The sequence below is a fragment of the Aulonocara stuartgranti genome (assembly GCF_965226115.1).
Source record: "Aulonocara stuartgranti genome assembly, chromosome: 20".
In the NCBI taxonomy this organism is placed as follows: domain Eukaryota; kingdom Metazoa; phylum Chordata; class Actinopteri; order Cichliformes; family Cichlidae; genus Aulonocara; species Aulonocara stuartgranti.
Window position 1 is genome coordinate 15,301,904 of NC_138956.1, and position 24,135 is coordinate 15,326,038.

Here is a 24,135-nt window from a genome sequence, read left to right on the forward strand (position 1 = left end):
CAGAGGACACAAAACACAAACATGTCACTGTTATTGTTGTTGTTATTTAGATGGTTACCACAATCACGCCTGTTTCCAGTCCTGTGATGTATAATCTCAACATACTGGCAGCAAAGCCATCCCAATACACCGGCAAGACACACTCGAGGGTGCAGAAATGAAAAAGGGAATGACAGATATAAAATACTGAATGTAATACTAATACTCAGTCATGACAGCGATGCAGGAGAAAATTGGACGTGCCCACTGAAACACAAGAGGAATTGACAGAACACCTGAGCACACACAAAACACATACTGGAATTAAGATTTTCAAGTTATAAGTTGATATGAAATATTCTACATGTAACAATAATGCCCACGTTATCTTGGATGGTTGGGCGTTACATATAATGCATAGTAAAGCTTTCAGCATTAACATTATGGAGGAGGTGGCAGATCAAATAGGACGTGTTCCCCTAATAAGTTAATGATTTTAAACTTAAAATCAACATCAGCCGTACAAAACTAATGAATTAATTAAACTAGTTTAGAAATCTTTTACCAAAATCATTTTTTCTCAAGTTTTCTTTAGTATTTGAGTAATACACAGACTTTCTGTACACCCATGACTAGAAAAAAAATGTGATAATGAGTGATCTGTTTAAAATTTTATTAGCCCATACATCTGTAGTGAACAGTTCACTGCCCAACTTATAAGCTGTCACCCCCCAAAGAGCTTTAATTTCTTGTTGGAGTATCAGTTCCTAAACATGGTTAAATATTATGTTGGTGTGAGTCAAGAATTTTGTTCTGGACTTTTACTTGACAAGTTTCACACTGAGCTGATGAAATGCAGAAGGAGGATTACGTTGCCCAGAACAGGATTTAAATTAAAGACATATAAGTGAGTTCACTGTTTTTGAGGGTGTGAAAAATTAGTCATATAGTTTATAATTGTACAATAAAACATTGCCATAAAAAAACCTCCATCATTTCCATCAGGTTTGCATTGAGCACCGTTCTTTTTTATTTTTTTAGTAATAGTAAAAATTTTAGTAAACTGACTGAATTAGCTGAAAAAATATAATAATCAGAATCAGAATACTTTATTGATCCCTGGGGGAAATTATTTTTTGTTACAGTGCTCCATTTTAAACCAACATTAAGACAAGACAGACAATACACTAACTAAGAATAGTACAATATATACATATATATACATACATACATACATAAGTCACTCATAAATAAATAGTTGGAAAAGAAACATGTGTAGCTGTAGCAGCAAACAGTGTGTTAAGTGGATGCGTTGTACAGGGAGATGGCCACAGGCAGGAATGATTTCCTGTGTCGTTCAGTGGTGCTTTTCGGTAATCTCAGTCTCTCACTGAACGTGCTCCTGTGACTGACCAGCATGTCATGGAGTGGGTGGGAGGTGTTATCCAACATTGTCTTTATCTTGGACAGCATCCGCCTCTCCGACACCACCTTGAGGGAGTCCAGCTCCATCCCCACAACATTGCTGGCCTTACGGATTAGTTTATTGAGTCTGTTGGCATCTGCGACCCTCAGCCTGCTCCCCCAGCATGCAACAGCATAGAGGATCGCACTGGCCACCACAGACTCATAGAAAATCCTCAGCATTTTCTGGCAGATGTTGAAGGACCTCAGTCGCCTCAAAAAATAGAGACGACTCTGGCCCTTCCTGTAAAGTGCTGTGGTGTTTTTAGCCCAGTCCAGTTTATTGTCAATGTGTACTCCAAGGTATTTATAGTCCTCCACAATGTCAACACTGACCCCCTGAATTGAAACAGGGGTCAAGTGTTTCCTGGTCTTCCTGAAGTCCACGATCAGTTCCTTGGTCTTTGCCACGTTGAGCTGCAGATGATTCTGCTCACACCACGTGACAAAGGAGTCGACCACAGCCCGGTACTCTGTCTCATCATCCCTGCTGATGCATCCAACCACCGCAGAGTCATCAGAAAACTTCTGAAGATGGCATGTCTCTGTGCAGTGGCTGAAGTCTGTGGTGTAGAGGGTGAAGAGGAAGGGGGAGAGGACAGTTTCTAACTAGCTCCTGCATGAAGACTTGTTTTAGAAAACCTCAAACACACATAGCATAAAATAATTGTTGTATTTACTATAACGATCAACATGGTGCTTCTAACAAGTTGTTAGCCAACAATCATACCTCCAAAAAGCACCGGCTAATGACTTGTCCAACAAACGTCCTTAACCAATGAGCACACACCTGAATGACAGATATAAAGCCTCCTCTCTGAAATCACCAGAATCTCTGAAATGGGCCTAATGTTTTATTTAATATGAAGCAAAATGAGTGACTGAGAAACTTTTTATTGAGGTCAAGCCTGAGGCCTGTTTAGGACCACAAGTTCACAGCCCCCTGGTGGCCTTTAAAAAGAAGAAATGTTTAAGGCACTTTCACTTTGGCTTCACTCTCTAGAGCTGGAAGCTACATGCCTAGTTTTTATTTGTTTATGGCTGTTCCACAACTGCATCCCATTAGCATTACCTCTTTCACCTTTTTGTGGAAGTCAGGGCAAAGCTGATTCTATGTTGACTTTGTACACTGTTTTGTTATATGAACTGGTATTACACACACAAAAAGTTGGCAAATTTCAAAAATAGGGGCTGATTTGAGCGTAGCCTCAGAGCCAAGGCCTCAATTCTTCAAAGTCAAACCCATTAAACCTGAGCCGCTTCAGAGGGGCAAAAAGAGCCTTTGTTAACAGGAATCAGGGTTAGACTTGCTTGATTTGACACAAATGTACATACAGACAGTACTACACGCACACACACACACACACACACACACACACTGATCTTTTCACAAGGGAGCAGCAACATAATCCCCCACACATCCACACAAAGTGAAACACTTCCCTCCAGTTTCTCCAACACACATGTTCCCTTACAAACAGAAGAGAAAAACATAACAAAAACAATACCATAAAATGGGAAGCTGTGTAAAATGTAAATGAAAACAATGCAATAATCTGCAAATCTCACATTTGAATCCCATATTTTATTCACTGTAGCACTACTGAGCAAAAATCCATCAATGTTTGAGAACTGAGGAGATCAGTTCAGTCCCAATGATATCCTGTTCTTGTCTGATATTCCATTCTAGCCACGCAACAGTCCCGAGTCTTCTTTATTATGTTTTTTGTTTTATTATGCTTTAACTTCTTGAGCTCCAAGGGTCTTTCTGGGGTGTTAAATATAAGGGCAGGGGGCCAGAAGTGACCCGGCAAAGATTAAATCCGACAGAAAGAGGGAATACATTTTCACTTTTCAAATGTATTTTAATAGGTTTTAAAGCCTTTTCTACTGATAAAGACCTCCCTGTGGCTATTCATACTACACCAAAGTAAGAGAGTAATAGCTAAATAAGTAAATAACAGAAAAGTTCCTTCTTTTTTTTTCATTGTCTAAAATCTATATGTGTCTTTTGTAGTATCAGAAGTTTTAAAAAAATATATAAAATTGATAATTACTTCACAAAATTTACAATTTATTTATTTATCATTTTTAAAGTTTATAATTTCTGCACAGTGAGCTACATTAATTAAAGCCCAAAGAGTTGTGCTAACTGATTAACCATTAACTAGCAGCATTCCTTTATCATACAGAAAAGCTGATAGGTACTGTTATAATTTGCAGTTATTTTTCTTATATTAAGACATCTCAGGAATTAAATGTTTAGTTAAACTTCTTTAAACCGACAAAAAAGGAAACTTCACTGGTTCAGCTCATTTAAGAGGTGATGTAAAATGAGTTTGACATCGCTGCTCTAAATGTTCTCAGCTGGTGAAAGGTCTGCACTGCAGACCTAAATCAGTTCAGCACACACACTCTTCTAGTAAGAAGCCATACAGTTTTTCCCTTTTCCTTGAAAAAAATAAAAATGTAAATGTTTAAGCATGAGCCCCACTAACAGCTGAACTGTAGCTAGTGGGCCTATTCCAGGGGTGCGGAACTTCCGGCCTCAATGAGGCAAATCACCCTGGGTCAAGATACCTGAATCAAATGATTAGTTCATTTCCAGGACTCTGGAAAACTTCAAGACATGTTGAGGAGATAATTTAGCCATTTAGATCAGCTGTGTTGGTTCAAGTACACATCTAAATCCTGCAGGACACCGGCCCTTGAGGCCTGGAGTTGCCCCATCCCTGGGCTATTCGATACTGTGTTATAATTCCTCTACCTGAGTACTTACTACAACTCACCTAATTCACCAAAGCACTTTTTTGTTCTCATGCTTAAATACTTTCACACTGTGATGAATGCATCAGAGAGCAACCTGGGCCTAGTATTTGCCTAAGGAAATTTGGTTGGAGCAGCCGGGGATTGAGCCACAGATAAATAGATGTCCAGTCTACCTCCTGAGCTACAGCAACCAGACTTTCAGACCAATTAGTTAATTTCTTTTCTTTCACTGAATAGAATTAAACAGGAAAAAAAGCTCAACAACAACTTAGAAACACAGCATTGGTCATGACTTCCACAACTACTTCTACACCCTTTATAATGTATTCTTTTTGAAACCCAGCACATATTAAGGTGAACCATCTGAGCATCAGTGCCTCTGCAGAGAAACTGCCACAGATTTCACTGTGAGTCTTGGTTTATCAAAGTAAAGACAAGAATGCTAAGTTAGTGATTAAATGCAAAGAATATTTGGCAGATTAGTCAAAGCTATAAAGACTTCAAAATTTAAAAATGTATTGCTTTCCACTTTGTGTCCAAAACACTGAAAATCTTGGCCTCAGTTAATAATATCTCTTTGTGTGTTCAATCTTTCTTTCAAAGTCCAAACTCAGCTTTCTTTTCATTCCGCAGCTCTTGAAAGCAGAATCAAATCACGACTCATTGCGGAGTAAGCGGCACTATGGTCATCTATTTATCTATCTACGACTATGAATCATCACAGCTTGACTGAGGATATTTTGAGACATTGCATTGCTGCATCTAACAGCATTTAAACTCTAGGGGACCCGTTTCAGTCTCTGAGGCTACTTGAGATTCAGTATGCACTTAGACATTTTTCAGTCATGCTGCTTGAAAAGGGCAGACTCTAGCCTTGAATTGAGCACTTACATATCCTACTTAATGCCCACACCATTGAGAATGCTTGCCATTTTGAGGGAACTGACCTCTTTATCTAGTTTGTTCCCAAAATTCCAAATAATCACACAAGAATCCTTGCTTACTATTTTTCTCATAGAAATCCAAAAAATTGTATTTGTACAGAATAAGATTTAACAGCATCATCTCTTGGCTTTCACAAGCACAGCCTGAACTCGCTATGACAACAACATTTCACTCTTCCAATAGTGATGATTATTATTATCAGATTAATTTACAATTAATAATCAATAATTAATAAAGAGTAATAACAATTTATTAATTTTACATTAGTTAAAATTCCCTAATTTCCAGTCCAATACTTTTTGAGCTCAGTGATTCTAGCTTTGCATGATTTGCAGTTCAAAACATGTTCAGGCATCTTTGTTGCATCCTTTCAGGTCATCAAGTGTGTGACACAAGCAAAGAGTAGAAAAAACTGTCAGAAACCAAATGTTCAGAGTCTAAAGCAAGAGCTTCTCACTCAGAGGCATTCACTGTGCATGATGACATCATTATGTGATGCTTTGGCCATATGAGCATCCACAGCCGTAATAGCATTAACAGAAAAAAAGAAAAATCACAGTAGCCCCCATTTAGGGTTTTTGAAGCCTGACATTGGTATTTTGACAACAGAAACTCAGCTGTCTCAACATCATCTTTTGGTTCCGTCAAACAAGAGTAAACCCACGATGGGAGCTCCGTTACAGCTGGTGCTTGTCTGGTCATTGCATTTCATTTCAAATGCTGTATTATCACCAGTGTTGGGGAGTAACGGAATACATGTACCGCCGTTACGTATTTAAAATACAAAATATGAGTAACTGTATTCCGTTACAGTTACCGTTTAAAAAGCTGGTATTCAGAATACAGTTACTTTGTTGAAATAAATGGATTACACTGCGGTACTTTCCTGTTTCATTTTGTCGCGGGTCAGGACTGTTTGGGTTTTGTTTGACAGCTACGTTCTGTTGTTCCAGGCGGCAGCGTTACGGTTGCCATGGTTACAGGGCGACACGCTCTCTCTCTCTCTGCGACTGTGTGTTTCCTGGGTGAGAGAGCGCCTTTTCGTTGTTATTGTTGTGCTAAGCTAACAGGCAGAAGGCTACAAGCATAGCTCTAAAGAATGTAGCATCATGGGTAGTGTAGTCCGTGCTGCAGGGAGAATGGACTGCCATACACGTTATGGGTCTGTGAGCGCGAGGAGGGAGAAAAAGGGGAGTGGAAAGGTACGAGTTGTCATCGAGGAAAAACGGGAGCTGGAAGCATGTAAATATAATAATAACCACTGCAGCCAAGAAGAGTGCCTGACGAACCCAGTTGTAAGTAAGCTATTAAGACTCGACTGTACACTGTGTTAGCGTTTTCCTCCGAAACAATAAGTTCCGTTGGAGCAGCCTTTCAACGCCTCTCTCTGTCTCTCGCAAGAAAAGTTGACCCACACAACAAAGTAAAGCTATTTTTCGGCTACGAGCCGACAGGGACCCCGCCGTATTAGTCAGAGGTCCCTTTACTACAGTTCGGAGTCGCGGACCTTCAGTAATAGTAATAAATCACACAGCAATAGTATATTCACGTTGTTGTAAAAAGCATGATAATATATTAAGTAGTCCAAAGTATTCAGAATACGTTACTGTCATTGAGTAACGTAACGGAATACGTTACAGAATACATTTTGGGGCATGTATTCTGTATTCTGTAATGGAATACATTTTAAAAGTAACCTTCCCAACACTGATTATCACAAACAGATTGCATGCACTTACATGCTAGCTTGCTTCCTTGCGTCATAACTTGATAACAGTCTGATAGGGGATTACTGTTCTATTGCAATTGTGATGCGTCATTGTCCATTATCTTTTCATTTAGCTTAGACAAATGTGCTAAATCAAGGTTCAAGGTTCTTTATTTGTCACATGCATAGTTATACAAGTATAACACACAGTCCTCGACATGTGCAAAAATGGGGGGGGGGGGGGGGGGGGTAGAGGAAGAACATTATATATATATATAGTATATACATTGGGTGAATGTGCAGTAGTAGCAGCAAGCAGGTGAATTCTGTACATTAATATGAATAGACATCTGACTATTTTACAGGATAGACAATATAAACATATTTAAAATGAAAGGAATTGAAATGTACATTGTGCCTTGGTTTAGAGTGTCTGGAAGAGAGTCCTGTCTCAGTCAATTATAGATGATGTGAGAGATGATGTGTTGTACTGTGTGCAACTATGATCTTAAATTACTTTTTTCCTCAATTTTTTGCACTTATTTTCAATCAATGGGGATGGCTACTCCAGTCTGCATGTCAAGCATCCTTGGGCAAGATACTAACCCAAGTTACTCTCCGATGCATTCATCGGAGTATGAATGTGCTTGAATGTAGTTAGAAAGCACTCAGTATAGAGAAAGTGCTTGAGAGAATGGGTGTGATTGGGTGAATGTGGCATGTTGTATAGAGCGGTTTGAGTACTCTGCGAGAGCAGAAAAGTGCTATATAGGAATCAGTCCATTTACCATCAATCACTACTTTTCTTTGTTCCTTTGAAGAAAAAGAAGAAGGAGTGGTGAAGATGAGGAAAATGTTTTTGTCACATCATGATTTGGCCTTTTGGTCTCTTTTTACTTGACATGGTGTAGTTCTTTATCAAAAACTGGTCTGCCAAAGACGTAAAAAAAAAAAAAACCTAATTTAAATTACATGACTCCAGTTCATCAGTTTTTATTGTAAATATATAAATATTTATAGTAATTTAACCCATGGCTACCATGGCTATCATGGCTCTCTGGGCCATGGGTAACAGTTTTAGAATCACTGATGTAGTGTATATTGTCATGCGCCGCGGCGCGCGTGCACAAAAGGATCCGGACGCAAACTAGGGAGCAAAACAAGGAACCAAAAACCGGGGGAAACAATGACACGAGGAAGCCGGGATCGGGACCGTGGGAGCTCGGGAGGGAAGTGTGGCAGTCCGTGAGCAGGAAGTCCGTGGGGATAGCGAATGGGCCAGATGATGCACCGAGTGATCCAGTTGAGCCGGAGGACAGGCAGGTGGCAGACGCCGAGTCAAAACCTGGACACAAGTTCCAACACAGTTCCAACCAGAAGTGAATGCACGCTTTCGTGGAAGTCTAGTTACCACTGTGGGGTGACTAACGGACTGGCGTGGAGCATCCGTCAGCGCCGGGTTAAGTAGATCTTCATGTAATCACCGCAATGGAGAGCAGGTGTGCCACACCCCCAGCCCGGGGGTGTAGCTACCCGAGCATCACGCATTCCACAGTCACAGGACCACGGACCATGACAGTATATACAACAATATGAAAGTATAAAAATGGTAAAAGATATATAATAAATTATGAAAGAAAGCAAAAAAGGCAAAGCAATCACACACACACACACATATATATATATATATATATATATATATATATATATATATATATATATAGAAAGCGAGATGACAGCTAAAGACCATGTTTCTCACATGATCGAAATGTCACATTTGAAAGGGTTCTCATGAATTGCAAGGTGACAGTGTTTGAATCATCATCTGTCACCGAAGGCACACAAACAGATCTCGGCTTTATCTGCAGAAGAACAAATGACTGATGCAGCTGGCTTCACATCCTGCAATAAACGTCTACAAATCAGATTGACAGTCAGTATAACATTGCACTTAAACCACAAGCTCCCTGCTGAATGTAAGTGCCAGAGAAATATGCATATATGAAAGATTGTTTATGGCAATATTGCTGCTTAGTTTCAACATGACATCAAACCCCTTAACTTTACTTAAAATGTGTGGATTTTGAGGATACACGAACTGTTTGTGCTATATTAAAAACGTTTCACTCAGCTTTCACCCTTCTGTAACATCAAATATCTCATTTGCCTACAACAGACTTAATTACAGCTTAATAGTATATGTGAGGAGCCACACTCTGATTTCATGCTTCAAATGGGATTTGGAGCATATGTTATAATCCTTGTACAAAAATCACTAAATAACAATATGGGTTAATTAAAGCTTATATCCCACATAATCCTAATGATTCACTCTGTTTTGACTCCTGAGGTATTAATAAAGCAAAAAATTAAAATCATTGACAGATTTGCAGCAGCTAAGGGCACCTTTAAGCGCCTGAAGTGTTTTCATTACTCAAATCAGATTTATTGCCAACATTGCACACATGCATTTGTTCAGTCATGTTTTATGCAGCAACATTTAAAGTGAGTCAATCGACAAACCGTGTGGTAGAAGCATTTGCCCATTTCTTTCACTGCTCAGGATTCAGCAGCATCATCATCAACAGTGCGGATTTGATTTGATATGATCTGACTCAACTAATGTATAATCTTCCCATATTTGGGCTGCTTTGTATTCCCCATTCCAAGTGCTCCAGGGTGGCATAGCACACACTGTGAGATACCCAACCACTGATTCCATTAGGCTGTTTACCAGGCAGCTTCTCCTTCTTATCTACTGAAATTATTCAAGCATACAGGAATTCATAAAGCAGAGTAACTGGACTGCTTTGTCTGAATTACTCCTGGGTGGGTATATCTCAAATGGCTCTGCAGTGGTCTAGGTCATGTCTGAACATTTTCTAGTGTTCATTGGTGGCCACAGCTCCTCTTGTTCTATTCCTCAGAAGGGTCCCTCATCATATATGCTCCCTGTTGAACACATAACATAACATTTCCTTCCATGGGTCCTATACCAGCGGTACCCAACTTTTTTTGCACCACAGACTGGCTTATATCTGACAATAGAAACCTTGAAAACTATAAATTTACACCTGAACCTCAACTCGTACTGGTCTGTGGCCTGGCTTGTGGACCGCTGTCCTATACAATTTAAGTTAGGGCGTGACTATTTGAGCAGCCATCCATTGTGCCACAGTTTCAAATAATGGAGTAGAAGAAAGAATGTGAATATTGTTTACCCTAACACTAGCACAACACAGCAGTATCCATAACACGAACTGCACATTAGGTGAGCTTATATGGAGGTGAGTATCCTGCTTACAGTCAAGTTCTGAAGCACTCCATTCCTGTGTTTATGTTAGTTTTAAACAAAATGACATTTAAGCCTGTAAGCTGCAGCATTTTGAAAGAAACCAGGATACCGCTGCATGTATACATTGTATTCAGACAAGATCCTATACACCTTAAGCCAGCTGAGGTATGATAACACAGACCACAGCAGCAAAAAGGAACTGAGAAAGAAACTGGTGTCTCGAATTATGATGTTTTGTACTTATGCTTGCTTGATGTCTATCAAGCATAAGTACATGAAGTGCTCTAAAAGTGGACTTGGAACTTTAGTTACCTCAACTGGAGAAAGTACTTTATTAAACCAGGCTTGCATTTGTAGTCCCTTCATTGTAGTAAAAAGCCTTGTTTCTCTCTGTTCCTGTTTGACACATTAAACTTATTGCATTTTGTGATAATACTAAACATCCTGTAGCCTTTTCATATTAAAGGAGAGATCCTTCTTTACTTAATCAGACACTATTAAAGGACGGTGAAGCAAAGCCATTTTCAAAACATTAAAACACTACACTAAAATAATGAAAGCATTATATTGTTAACGCACTAAAATAAATTCTCACTCCTGCTGCCGTCCCGCTGAAGTCACTGTTCGTCATTCCTTTGTGTGCGTGTGTGTGTTTTAATCACTGAAATGAAGAACATTTGCTCCATATGTTTGATCTTAACCAGCCGGAGAGAAATGCAAGTTGTTGATGGTTTAATGTGCTGCACATGAGCAGGTAATTAGCTGTGCAAACTGATCGTAGCTGTGCAAATTTGTTTGGCAGCTCATTTAACAAGCTAAGGTGCAGAAAGAAAAGCCCGATAAGAAGGCTTCAGCTGGAAGGATGTGAGTAGTTTTTTAAAGTTTTGTGTGTTATGTGAGGCTGACACATGGTTCATTCTAACTATCTGCCTTTGCTGTGACACAAGACTGAAATGACAACAGTATATGTTAAAATAACGCAATATAAGGCTCCATAATTTAGAATATTCCTGACATTTTCAATAATTCACATACATAAATACATAATTTGTTATATTATCATTGCAAGTATGTGTGTGTGATTTTTCCTTATTTATTTATTCTTTGTTTGTTTTATTTTTTCTTTATGAAAGGAAGCATATGTTTGTGCTTATATCTGTTTAATCTATCTTTTAAACTTTTATGCAATTTCTCCTTTTTAAAGGCACAGTGTGTAAAATTTGTCCACCACAATATACAGGTACATTTAGTAAAGAAAATAAGAGAAAAAAATACTATACAAAAATCAATACATTTCAATATCGCTACCGTTCTGATTCATTTACATATTGAAAGGGAGTGGGAAGAGCACTCCACATGTCTGTTAATTGCCGTAAACTGAATTCTGTTTTTTCACATCCCAGTTCAAATGCATTTGCCACTGTATGACAAATGTCATTTACCTCAGCTGTCAATATGACTGCAGTGTCAATTTGTCCGGTGTCCTGGGAGTCCGCTATAAGTCAGCGTGTCATCGAAATTGATGACAAACTGATTACAGCGATACCGAGGTGAGTTGTTGAGGATATCCTGAACATTTCTGTCAGTAAGCACTGCTGTTAGCTGCTGTTAGCTGGGATTATTGAAACTTTCTTTGAAGTGGATCTACCAATGATAGACTCAGGCACTTAGCGAATAAACTCTCTTATGATGTGAGAATGTAATCAAATTGTTTTTCAGAGGAAAAATGTGATTTTTAGGATACTCAAACCTAATGTTAGCCGCCATAATGTTAACTTACAACCTTCTTGTTGTTCTTTAGCCAACTCATTGTCACCTGTCCGGAGATGGGAGAATTTTGTGTCTGATCTGCTGACAATAAGTAATTGCCACAATATGAGACATAAATAGGCATGTTTATGCACATTTTCATGTGTTAGAGCCATGAGCTCAGTTCATTATATAATGCTTGAAGTGAGAAAGATGAGGAGGTGGAAAATGAGGGAGGAAGAGAAAGAAATTATGTAAATATACATGTCCAGTCTGCATGCCAAGTGTCCTTGGGCAATATACTAACCCCATGTTGTTCTCCGGTGCATCAACTGGAGTATGAATGTATGTGGATAAAAATTAGGAAGCACTTAGAAACAGTAGAAAAGGGTGCATTGTGCAAACTGATATGAATGGGTGAATGTACAAGTTGTGTAAAGCGCTTTGAGTGCTCAAGACAGAGTAGAAAAGCTCTATATAAGAACCATTTACCTTATTTGCGGTGGTCAGGCAGGTATAGCACTATTGGACAGGTAGAAAATTTTACAAAATACTTGCCATCTAACTATAATGGGCTAATCTCCAATACTCAAACCCATTTAAAGAGAGTGAAAGAGAGAGTGAAAGCATCAAAACCGCTGCCTAACCAGTTTAATGGATCACCCAGAAAGCTCCTGCTCCTTCAGGCTGTATTTCATCCCTTGAGTTCGACCTTAAAAATGTCATCTTAAACTCATGACTTCCTTCAGGGTTAAATAACAGCTTACCTTGATCCAGATCATACTCTTCCGTGGTGCTGACAAAGTGAGGTCTGGAGTAAAAGTTATGCGGCCCCGGCTGCTGGAGGCCCCCAAGGCTGAAGAGGCTTCGCTCATTTGAAGCACAGCAGGAAAAGACCCTCCGGCTGGGGATGCAGGAATAACGTGTCCAGCTCTTCATCTCCAGGTCAAAAGCCTCCAGTGCTGTCACCGGCATCTTTCCCTGGCGACCACCTGGAGGAGAGGGGAGAGAGATTCAATGAATTTATGATTATGACAAAGCTTTACAATTACAAGAGATTCTATTAAAATCCAGAGAAGTGAAATGTGAGCAAACTGACAAAGTCACCTGTGTATTATCATGAAGACATGGAAACTGCATGCCCCTTCTCATAAATGAAATATATTCCCAGAAATATTATCATGTGCACAAACAACAAGCCAAGGACAAATGCAAATTTTCTGTGTGACACTGTTTGTCCCTGTTTCCATTTCCTGTTTCATTGCTTTTTAATCCCCAGTGCCTGTCACATAGTTTCCTTGGCATTTATGTCAAAGTCTAGCGAGTGCACAGACCAGCGCTGGGACCACATTTCATTTTGGGCTGAAAGGAGAGCACAGCAGCAGGGAGCTCCCCTAGGACACTTAGGAGTTGTTTACTTCCACAAATCATAACTTAACCTTGTAAAATACGACTACAAGGGGAAGGCAAGCTTTGTGAGACAGAGAGAGAGAGAGAGAGCCTGCGTGGAGCGGGCAGTAAGAGTTTGAATGATGGGAACAGGGGGGTTGAAAGCAGCGCAGCACTGTGGGGGCCAGGGGTGAGAGGCAAATAGGGAGGGAGGCAGCGGAAAAAGAAGGGGGAAATGTAAAGAATATGAGAGAGTGACAGAGAAATTATAGAAAGCATTATAGAAAGAGAAAAACAGAATGTGGAGGAGTGAGAGAAGAAAGTGGAAGAGGGTCAGCTGGAGTGGGCAGAGTGGCAGAGAGATCGATAGCAGTAGCGAGACAAAGAGTCGAACTGTGTGGGAAGCATTACATGTGAGAAAAAGAGATTCCATGCAAAAGATTTGGTTGATTGGAGCAGAATCTACTGTGTATGGTTTTCCTTGAGAGTACATAGTTCACATATGGTTTTAGTGTTGCTGCAATACTCCACAGACTAACATTTTGGCAAAAGTGTAAAACAGAGAATCTGGACTGCTGCACTACTGAAGGAGACAGCTTTTGCACAAATCTACATATAATCACGGGTCTGAGCTGCATTCTAAACCAAATTCAGCTCAGCAAAAATAAGCCATCTGTATAATCTATATAACAGATGTATCTCTGTTATGTAGATTATACATACAGTGGGGCAAAAAAGTATTTAGTCAGCCACCGATTGTGCAAGTTCCCCCACTTAAAATTACGACAGAGGTCAGTAATTTGCACCAGAGGTACACTTCAACTGTGAGAGACAGAATGTGAAAAAAAAATCCATGAATTCACATGGTAGGATTTGTAAAGACTTTATTCGTAAATTAGGGTGGAAAATAAGTATTTGGTCACCTCAAACAAGGAAAATCTCTGGCTCTCACAGACCTGTAATGTCTTCTGTAAGAAGCTTTTCTGTCCCCCACTCGTTACCTGTATGAATGGCACCTGTTTGAACTCATCATCTGTATAAAAGACACCTGTCCACAGCCTCAAACAGTCAGACTCCAAACTCCGCCATGGCCAAGACCAAAGAGCTTTCGAAGGACACCAGGAAAAGTATTGTAGACCTGCACCAGACTGGGAAGAGTGAATCTACAATAGGCAAGCAGCTTGGTGTGAAAAAATCAACTGTGGGAGCAATCATCAGAAAATGGAAGACATACAAGACCACTGATAATCTCCCTCGATCTGGGGCTCCACGCAAGATCTCATCCCGTGGGGTCAAAATGATCATGAGAACGGTGAGCAAAGATCCCAGAACCACACAGGGGGACCTGGTGAATGACCTGCAGAGAGCTGGGACCAAAGTAACAAAGGTCACCATCAGTAACACACTACAACGGCAGGGAATCAAATCCCGCAGTGCCAGACGTGTTCCGCTGCTGAAGCCAGTGCATGTCCAGGCCCGTCTGAAGTTTGCCAGAGAGCACATGGATGATACAGCAGAGGATTGGGAGAATGTCATGTGGTCAGATGAAACCAAAGTAGAACTTTTTGGTATAAACTCAACTCGTCGTGTTTGGAGGAAGAAGAATACTGAGTTGCATCCCAAGAACACCATACCTACTGTGAAGCATGGGGGTGGAAACATCATGCTATGGGGCTGTTTTTCTGCCAAGGGGACAGGACGACTGATCCGTGTTAAGGACAGAATGAATGGGGCCATGTATCGTGAGATTTTGAGCCAAAACCTCCTTCCATCAGTGAGAACTTTGAAGATGAAACGAGGCTGGGTCTTCCAACATGACAATGATCCAAAACACACCGCCCGGGCAACAAAGAAGTGGCTCCGTAAGAAGCATTCGAAAGTCCTGGAGTGGCCTAGCCAGTCTCCAGACCTCAACCCCATAGAAAATCTGTGGCGGGAGTTGAAAGTCCGTGTTGCTCGGCAACAGCCCCAAAACATCACTGCTCTCGAGAAGATCTGCATGGAGGAATGGGCCAAAATACCAGCTACTGTGTGTGCAAACCTGGTAAAGACCTATAGTAAACGTTTGACCTCTGTTATTGCCAACAAAGGTTATGTTACAAAGTATTGAGTTGTATTTTTGTTATTGACCAAATACTTATTTTCCACCCTGATTTACGAATAAATTCTTTACAAATCCTACCATGTGGATTCATGGATTTTTTTTTCACATTCTGTCTCTCACAGTTGAAGTGTACCTCTGGTGCAAATTACTGACCTCTGTCATCATTTTAGGTGGGGGAACTTGCACAATCGGTGGCTGACTAAATACTATTTTGCCCCACTGTAACAGACAGAAATCTGGACAATAAAAAAAAACAAAAAACAAAAGAATCCATTAGTCTTTAGCCCGTTGCTTCATGAGCCTCCATAGCTAAAGGTAGAAGCCAGCGCTAAGGTACAATCATATAGCGGGAGACCCATGCATAATCTGTATTATTAATATTTTAATTTGTTCCATTTTCTTACTAGGTTCTTTTAACGAAGATGAATTACGGTTAATTGATTTTCTGAATAGCTCTTTTTTTATTAGCAACTTGGTTAATTGTTATGACTGACAGATGCTGAGAATGAAGGAGCTTTGCAGACCACCATTTGGGATCGGTATGTAAGAGCATCAAAGGACTGTTTCATGAACTGTGTGGTTCACTGTTGTCTGTTTCAACAGCTGACAAGCTCCAAACACAATTTATCTATGTATTATTTGTAGCTAGTTAGTGAGAAAATACTAATCCTGCTAATCATTAATAATCATTTTGTGAGCATCCACAACAGTCCTAGGGAGTGAAAGACCAATATCAGTAATACAAATCAAATCAATACCACATCTCCAACCAGTCACTACTGTACAGGTTAAAATTACAGTCTGTCACCAGTGGAAGACAACAAGCATCCATACTTTGGCTCTACATTTGTACAGAGACAGGAAAAAGTGAAATTACATCCATTAAAATATGTTAATGTAGCAACAGTAAACTCCACCAACCTAATTAAACATTAGCTACCACTGAATCTGTGTCTGGGCTTTGTAACCATTTTAACATCAGAGCATTTTAAATTGGCATAATTAACATAGCAATTATTAAAAAAAAAGACTAAAGCATCCAAAACTAAAAAACTATTGCAAGCACCAAAACCTGCAGTGTATCAAATGGCCTCCTAAGGTGATATTAGTAGCGCATTCAGCATCACTGCTTACCAAGCTAGCCAGTATTGGCATAAGCTAAATTTCTCCAGGTATACTTTGTTGGTGAAATATGATCGCACGTGATTTCAAATCCTAACCTTCAGACTTCTATATGATATTACACAGAGAATAAATGAATAGGTTGGGTCTCAGGTGGGTATCTGAAAAACATTAGCATGTTAGCACTGTAGATGTGCAGTAAAGTCGCAGTAAACATTTGGGTAAGGGTAACATAAAAATAACATAGTGGCAGAGGTGTGCTCCCTGGCTCAACTGCAGGGGAGGAGTGGTGCAGTGAGCTCAAGGGGGCAGTGCCGGGGAGGCAGGTGAGAACACAGCTGGCGGTGTTTGGACTGATGAGTCTTTTTTCCCCTTTTTAGTGAGGCAGGAGACGAGAGACGGGGTTGTTGGAAAAGCTGAGACCAGCGCTGACCAGACTGTGGGTTGTTGCATAAAGAACCCTAAATAAACGAGACATCTCTGAGCATAAACAATGTGTGTGTGGAGTGCATTCTACAAATGTGAATTATAGAGCCTTCCTTATTTTTTTAATATAACCAATACTATCGGTGTAGCAATATTAGCTATTTGCTGATCAAAACTGTCATGTCAATTGTCAACAAATTTAAAATTTAAAAGAAGTAAGGAGGAGACAGGAGATCCACCTTTAGCGCATAAATGACTAAATAAATACCTACACATTGTAAATCTTAAGGAAAACTGTTTGTTTCATGTGTTAAAAATAATTTACATAGACATTCATTAGAGCAAATATACTAATATACATTTTTCAGTTGTAGCTATTATTAACTAAAACATCTTGTTTAACTTTATTTTATGAGTAAGTTAGCTACTGCTGTGCCAGATTGCTGTTGTCCTCTTTCATATTGTTTGCTCTTTATTCATGTCCATTCTGTGTTCCACATTGGCTGATAAGGAATATATATTACATTGTGGTTCAGTAACAAATGGTTGAAATGGTATATGTATGTTGCTGTAAGCATTTCTCACTTTTGCCTCCAGCAGAAGCCAACACTTGGATGTCTCCCGAGCTGCCAATAAAAAAAGAATAAGCAGGAAAACTGCCGTGTAATGGTGTGCATTCTGAGATTTGTGATGTTTGTTGTTACAGTAATTCATCAGCTATCCAAGATTCTTACTGGGGGTGAAAGTACAGACTGCTGGCTGGTTAAACACCATTTATGATTTACTTGTTGGCCTGATGCAGTAAATTCAGTGGTAAAAATGAAGATGTTTGTTTTTGTCATGATTTAGATTCTTTATCATTATTTGCTGTTGATGAAGTGTGGTGCAGTATTCATCCAGTGCTGTGTGTGTTTTTACACTAGTGTATTTGTTTCACTGAATAATCTTTTTCGTCATCCTTCACTTTGCTGACAACTGTTTTTCAGCTGCACGTGTGCTGATTGCTAACCACGACGCTGCTGCAAAATCCTTGATGTGTACTGTGAACACACGTAGGCAGGTAGGCACACGAATTTCAAAGCGCTGGGAAGCCTCGTGAGTTACGTCATTTGCCAGCAAGGCCACTGTTGACTGGGAACACAGGGAATTTAAATGAAAAGAGGTTCAAGCACCCGCTGAAGAGAACAACCCCCTCAAGTGCAGCAGCAGCTGTAGAAGCAGCATGAATGTGCAAGGTACGGTAAAGCTTTAACGCAATCCCAGCGAGAAGACATTACAGTCACAGAGAGAGAGAGAGAGACAGCTTAAAAAAACGGCATAAATTATTTATATTCTCTTCGTATATTACAAATTAGTCTGTGTCTAATGTGATATAATATGATTAAACTCCCATCTGTGCACAGACCACGTGGCTGCACTTTAGACTAGTCATCGCTCTCTGTCCCATGCACTTCCCGGCATCATTAGCTGCAGCCACACCAACATGAATGAGTTTACTCTTCTACTTAAAACTTAAAGATTTTCTTTGTTTGTTTTTGGATTTTTTTTGTTTATTTGTTTTTGTGGCTATTTTTACTATACCATGTGATTTTGTTGAAACTTAGGAGTTGGTTTTAAAGAAGAAGCCAATCTTTCCTCTTCTCCACTAAAGCAGCTGATATGCAAACATTTGTTGTCCAGGACACCAAGCAGAGGTGGAAAGTAGATGAAGTACACATATTTTGTTACTATAATTATTTAGAAGTGTCATATTTAATTGATATCTGTACTTCTGAATTTATTTTACATTATTTGCCATTTGTTTTTACTCACTACATTTTAACACAAAATCTCTACTTTCTGCTCCTCACAATTTTAAAACGGGAACGTTTCAATAAACTTTAAGACATGTGGTGGGAGTTATTATTTCCTGTCATAATATGCCTGCAAACATCAAACTGATTTTAAGTTAAATGAAGCAAACAATAACATACAAAAGACATCATTTATAGGACAATCTTCACAGGATAAAGTTAGCCTGATTCATTTGAGATAGTATTGAAGAGCATAAAGTGACTGCATTTTTTTTAACACGTTATTTCAAATGCTGTATTTCTTACTGCTCAACAAATATCTGCAAACACGCAAACACTGTGCAGTTTGACATACGATGCCTGCTGCATAAAAGTACAAAAGTATTGTTGTGTGTTGGACCGGTGGCCGTGGTGTTCAGTGTTAGGTTACATCATAGGTAGCAGACACTGAATTACATTTAAGGTGCTATGCCATTTCTTATAATAATAATAATAATAATGGATTGGATTTATATAGCGCTTTTCTAGGCACCCAAAGCGCTTTACAATACCACTATTCATTCACTCTCACATTCATACACTGGTGGAGGCAAGCTACAGTTGTAGCCACAGCTGCCCTGGGGCAGACTGACAGAAGCGAGGCTGCCATATCGTGCCATCGGCCCCTCTGGCCAACACCAGTAGGCAAGTAGGGTAAAGTGTCTTGCCCAAGGACACAACGACCAGGACAGAGAGCCCAGGGATCGAACCGGCGACCTTCCGGTTACAGATGCGATCCCCAACCCCCTGAGCCATGATGCAGTGCTAAAAGAGTGCAGGATGCGCCTGCACATCTGTTGTTTTTACGTGAATATAGAATTCGGTTTGCAGCCACATTGCCCAAATGTCAGCTTGTTTACCTGATGATGAAAGGGAGGTCACTTTGTGGCAGACAGCAATCATTTGTCAGGGTGATGGATGTTGTTGTTTGACCTGTGATAAACTGATTTCTTCACATATATATCAGTGTTACACTGAGTCATCAGATAAATGAACACCATCTGAACTCCACCTGCTTTGACCTCGTCTCTCTCTGTTTTCTCACACTTTATAACTCATGTGTGGGAGAGCTCATTACGAGGCAAACGGATATTCCCCAATTAATCTTTTAAAACACAGGAAACACTGATACAAGAAACACAGTGTTTCTTGTATCAGAACACTTTTGCATTGTTGTATTAATTTCACTTTTATTTGTTTTTCCATCAAGTCAAGCAAGATTAAAACTTATTAACTGACAAACTTCTACCTACCAACAGAACGTCAGTCCAATATTTATGCTCCATATACCTGAGATATAAGGGAAGCATCAGCTCAGCTTAAGGTACAAAAAGACCTTTAGGTGACTATTTAGGTCATTTACCCCCCTGATATGACCAATACCAGCAGTAGACATCAACCACCAACAATAAAGATCACTCTTATCCAGATATGTGACAAAACTGTTAGATTTAGGCACAGTCATTTGGTTTGGATTAAGAAATTGCTTCTTTGTTGCCAATAATAACAACATTACAGTAATATGCAGTATACCATAGCATAGGCTTAGGTTAATTTGTGGAAAAGTAATTATTAAGTAATAATTAAAAAGACTGGTTTGAAACAAAGGTCTCCATGTTACAGTGACCCATTAATCAACCCTCTTACAGCACAAGAGGACATGTGAATCTTTTGGGGGCATTTGACAGATGACTGCTGTGTCTCAAAACTCACAGAGTTCATTTGGAAATGAAATGTAAACACATTTTAAACACTAAAATTTTAAGTGTTGAAATAACCTCCAATTACTTTAAACAAAAAAATATTGATGGGTTACAAAGTCATTTCTAAGGTTTAGGGCGCTCGAGTAAATGACAGAGAAAGCCTTTATCCTTTAACTGGAAAACTTGAAACACTGGTGAAACTTCCCAGGAGTGGTCGGTCTGCCAAAATTACTCCAAGGATGCATCAGTGACTCATCCAGGAGGTCAGATAAGAACCCAGAACAACATTTAGATATATGTTGGCCGCACTTGTGTCAGCTAAGCTCAAAGTTCATGATTCAACAATAATTAAGAAACTGCACAAAAATGACATCCCTGTGGGAGGTCCAAGGGAAAAACCAATGAAAAAGACTAATTTCACATTCACTAAAAATCCATTGTAATGATGGGAACATGCTTTGTATTCATATCAAGAACTCCCTGAGTAAAGGTGGTTATCCCACCTGGACATTTGTTGTCTGGGAAGCTGGGAAGGCACCTAAAGAGAGCTCCAGGCAATCCAGAAGAGACAACTGCTGCCTAAGCACAAACCCTTAGTGATCCCTTATGTGTCAGGAGCATGGGAAAAGAGCTGAGATGCATTTTCTCTAAACACTCTGTGGCTTTCAAAACCTAAAACATGCTGCGCCAAAAATTGTCCACCCCAAGTATTCGGTCTCACGGCACAAACAGAGTAATGTAGTGTATGCTGTTAGGTGCCAGGAGGTTGCCATGCAACAACCTCTGGCTTTGCAGATGGCACAACACAGAATAGCCACCTTGTCAGACCAGGTCTCTGCAGTCTATTTACACCTACAGGCCAGTGGACACTCTTTCATTGATGAGGATGTGCACATCCAGGACAGGGAGGAACGCTGGTTTGAGCACAGAGTCAAAGAGACCATTTATGTGAAAAGCGAAAGACCATCTCTGAATCGAGGAGGGGGCCTAAGGCTACATCTTTCACCATCTTAAAATACTGTGATTGCAACCATTCCTCAACTATCTGTGAACGGTACTCATGGCCATTGATGATTGGTCTTTGATCATTGGTTGTTGATCGATGGTCATGCCATTTTGCATATTAATGATCAAGAAACAAACCTCCCAGCCCATTGTTTGGCACTGGTGCCAGTTTCAGTCCTTATGCAAATGTTCTGTTTAAAAGATTGGGGAAACCTGCAGTGAGCGGAGACTGAAGAAGTCACTTGGATGAGTGACGAAATGAACATACAGGCCTAGTATATTAAAATATGAATTTAATAAGAGGTACGTGAAATGATTAACTGTCAATATCAACTAGTGGTATTAAAATATGGATTAAACCTGAAGGTAGAATTTTGGCAAAACAGCAGGTTCAGACATCAGTCTTTACTGAACCTGCACCTGTTCGCCTGTTCACCTGTTTTATTAGACCTGACATGGTCAGAGCTGCGTTCCCTGCTTACTCATTGTCACAGCTTTCCTTATTAATGTGTTTTTCATACTTCTTCTTTTCTACATCATGCATGATAGGCAGGGTGGTTTGCAAGAGGAAATTCATCTGTTACAAAGTTAAAGTACAGAAGCTTATTTAGTTGATAATGCTAGCTGTGTTTCTGATCTGAGCGTGGTAAAAGCAGACCAGCAGCAGTTTGTCCACAATGTGCATGTGCAAAGCACCAGAAAAATAACTGCTGGCCTCTTGCCCAGCTTCTGTCATTGTAAACAGGAGATAGACACACTCTCACAGACAGACAACTATACTTTGAGACTGATGTAAGAACAGCTTTCAGTAGAAATACCAAATGGTAACACAAGATGGCAGTGATCTAAAGGTTGGGTGCACATATTAAATGACAGATAAGGAGCTTTAAGACAACGCTGTCTGAGACTAAAAGGAGAGAGATCAGCCTAATGGAGCACCACTGGCAGGAAGTCATGTATTTCTCTACAGCTTTAAGGTAAATGTCAGTATATGCTAACACGCACATGCTAGCAGTATAACATCTGCATGATGTATTTCCTACCCATCACGTAGATTTTGGTTCCTCTTACGAAGGGCGTGGCTCCATACCGCGGTGTGGGCATAGATGTCATTGGGTGCCATTGGTCCTTCTCTGCATCATACACCCTAACCAGGGCCTGTGGTGTTGTGTCTGCACCCATGCCCCCCAGCGCATACACTTTTCCATCTGCAGAGAGAAAAGAGAAAAAAAAGAGCTTATTAAGAGCTTTTTAAAGGATCTCATTACACTCTACTCTTAGTTCAACAGTGTTCAACTGTGGTCAGTATATTTGTTCTCAGCCTTGTTAAGCTAATGTGCAGTGAACTGAGGAAAAAACGCTGCCAACACCTCTCCGAAGGGCCAAGAGCTGCACTCTTTCATCTCGCCATTTCTGCTCTACCTGTCATGATGGCTATCCGTCTCATCCGTCTACAGTTATCCAAACAATCTGCAATATCTATATCAAAAAACTGCCACACGAACAACTTTTTTCCACAAGGACACACACAAACACTCCTAAATGCTGCAGTGTCATTACAGAAAGGCAAGGGGGAAAGAGAGGGGAAGTGCTGAGCCAGCAAAGAAGGTGCTCCTGGTGATATACTGCAGGAGAAGGGGAAGAAAGGAAGAGGGAAGAGAAAAGAGAACAAAACGTAACAGAACAGAACTGATGAGAGATGGAGATTAACAGCCCATTAGTGCTCTAAGAAGTCGTGACAACTTAAATGTGGAGAAAGAGAGGGGGACAAGACTAGAGGGAACAGAGCAACTCAGTGAGCCAAGCAGATGGTGAACCAAGGAAGCTGTGACTTAAACTGTGAAGAATAGAGCAATAATAAATCTGTCACTCAGAATGCTATCCTCACACAGTTCAACACTTAGGACTGACTAAATCCTATTTTACTATTGTACATGGAACAAGTGGTGCAGCAAGAACACTGTCATTGTGCATATCATGTGGCAAGACTGGAGCAAATATATACATATATATAAATATATATATGTATATATATATATTTCACTCTGACGTTGCAGGGCGTCGTATTGAAAAAAATTAAATGAGTGTTTTACTGCTTTCTCCATACCATTTATTATTAAATATTACTTTGAGCTTGGGTCCTTACAATGAAGGTCAAGGACAAATGCTTCCCCAACCTGGGTACCAATGTCCCTGAAGGTGTAGTATATTGTTGTAAAGTTTGAAGACCATTCATAAAAATATGACATTTTTACTTCTTTTTTTTTTTTACTTTTTTAAAATCACTGAAAAATAATAGTAAAGGCAAAAATACATTAAATAAAATAAATGCACACTCACTTGTTTAGGTAAACCTGCAAATATCTAATCAGCCAATTACATGTCACCAACCCCCAGGGCACACAGAACTCAACTTGAACTACAAGCATGTAAAAATGGTCAAGATGACCTTATGAAGTTGAAAAACAGAGCAGATAAATGGGAAAGAATAGTAATTTTTTTGACTTTGAGCATTAGAAGATCATACAGGGTGCAGTTCCTGTCAGCTAAGAACAGGAAACTTTATCTGCTATGCACACATGCTCACCAGAATTGGACAATAGAACATTGAGAAAACTTTGCCTGGTTTAATGAGTCTGTTTGCT

At 39.8% G+C, this 24,135-nt stretch overlaps 1 protein-coding gene across 3 annotated transcripts in view; it reads right to left on the reverse strand.

The window, feature by feature from the left end:
- klhdc8b (kelch domain containing 8B) overlaps positions 1–24,135 on the reverse strand; it is a 272,795-nt gene that overhangs the window by 79,220 nt on the left and 169,440 nt on the right. For all 3 annotated transcript variants that reach the window (XM_082518063.1, XM_082518061.1, XM_082518062.1), the window contains exons 4-5: positions 22,534–22,698; positions 12,677–12,901 (exon numbers count right to left, since the gene is read on the reverse strand). In XM_082518063.1, coding sequence (XP_082374189.1) covers positions 12,677–12,901; positions 22,534–22,698 — 390 coding nt within the window. The remainder of the gene's footprint in view (positions 1–12,676; positions 12,902–22,533; positions 22,699–24,135) is intronic.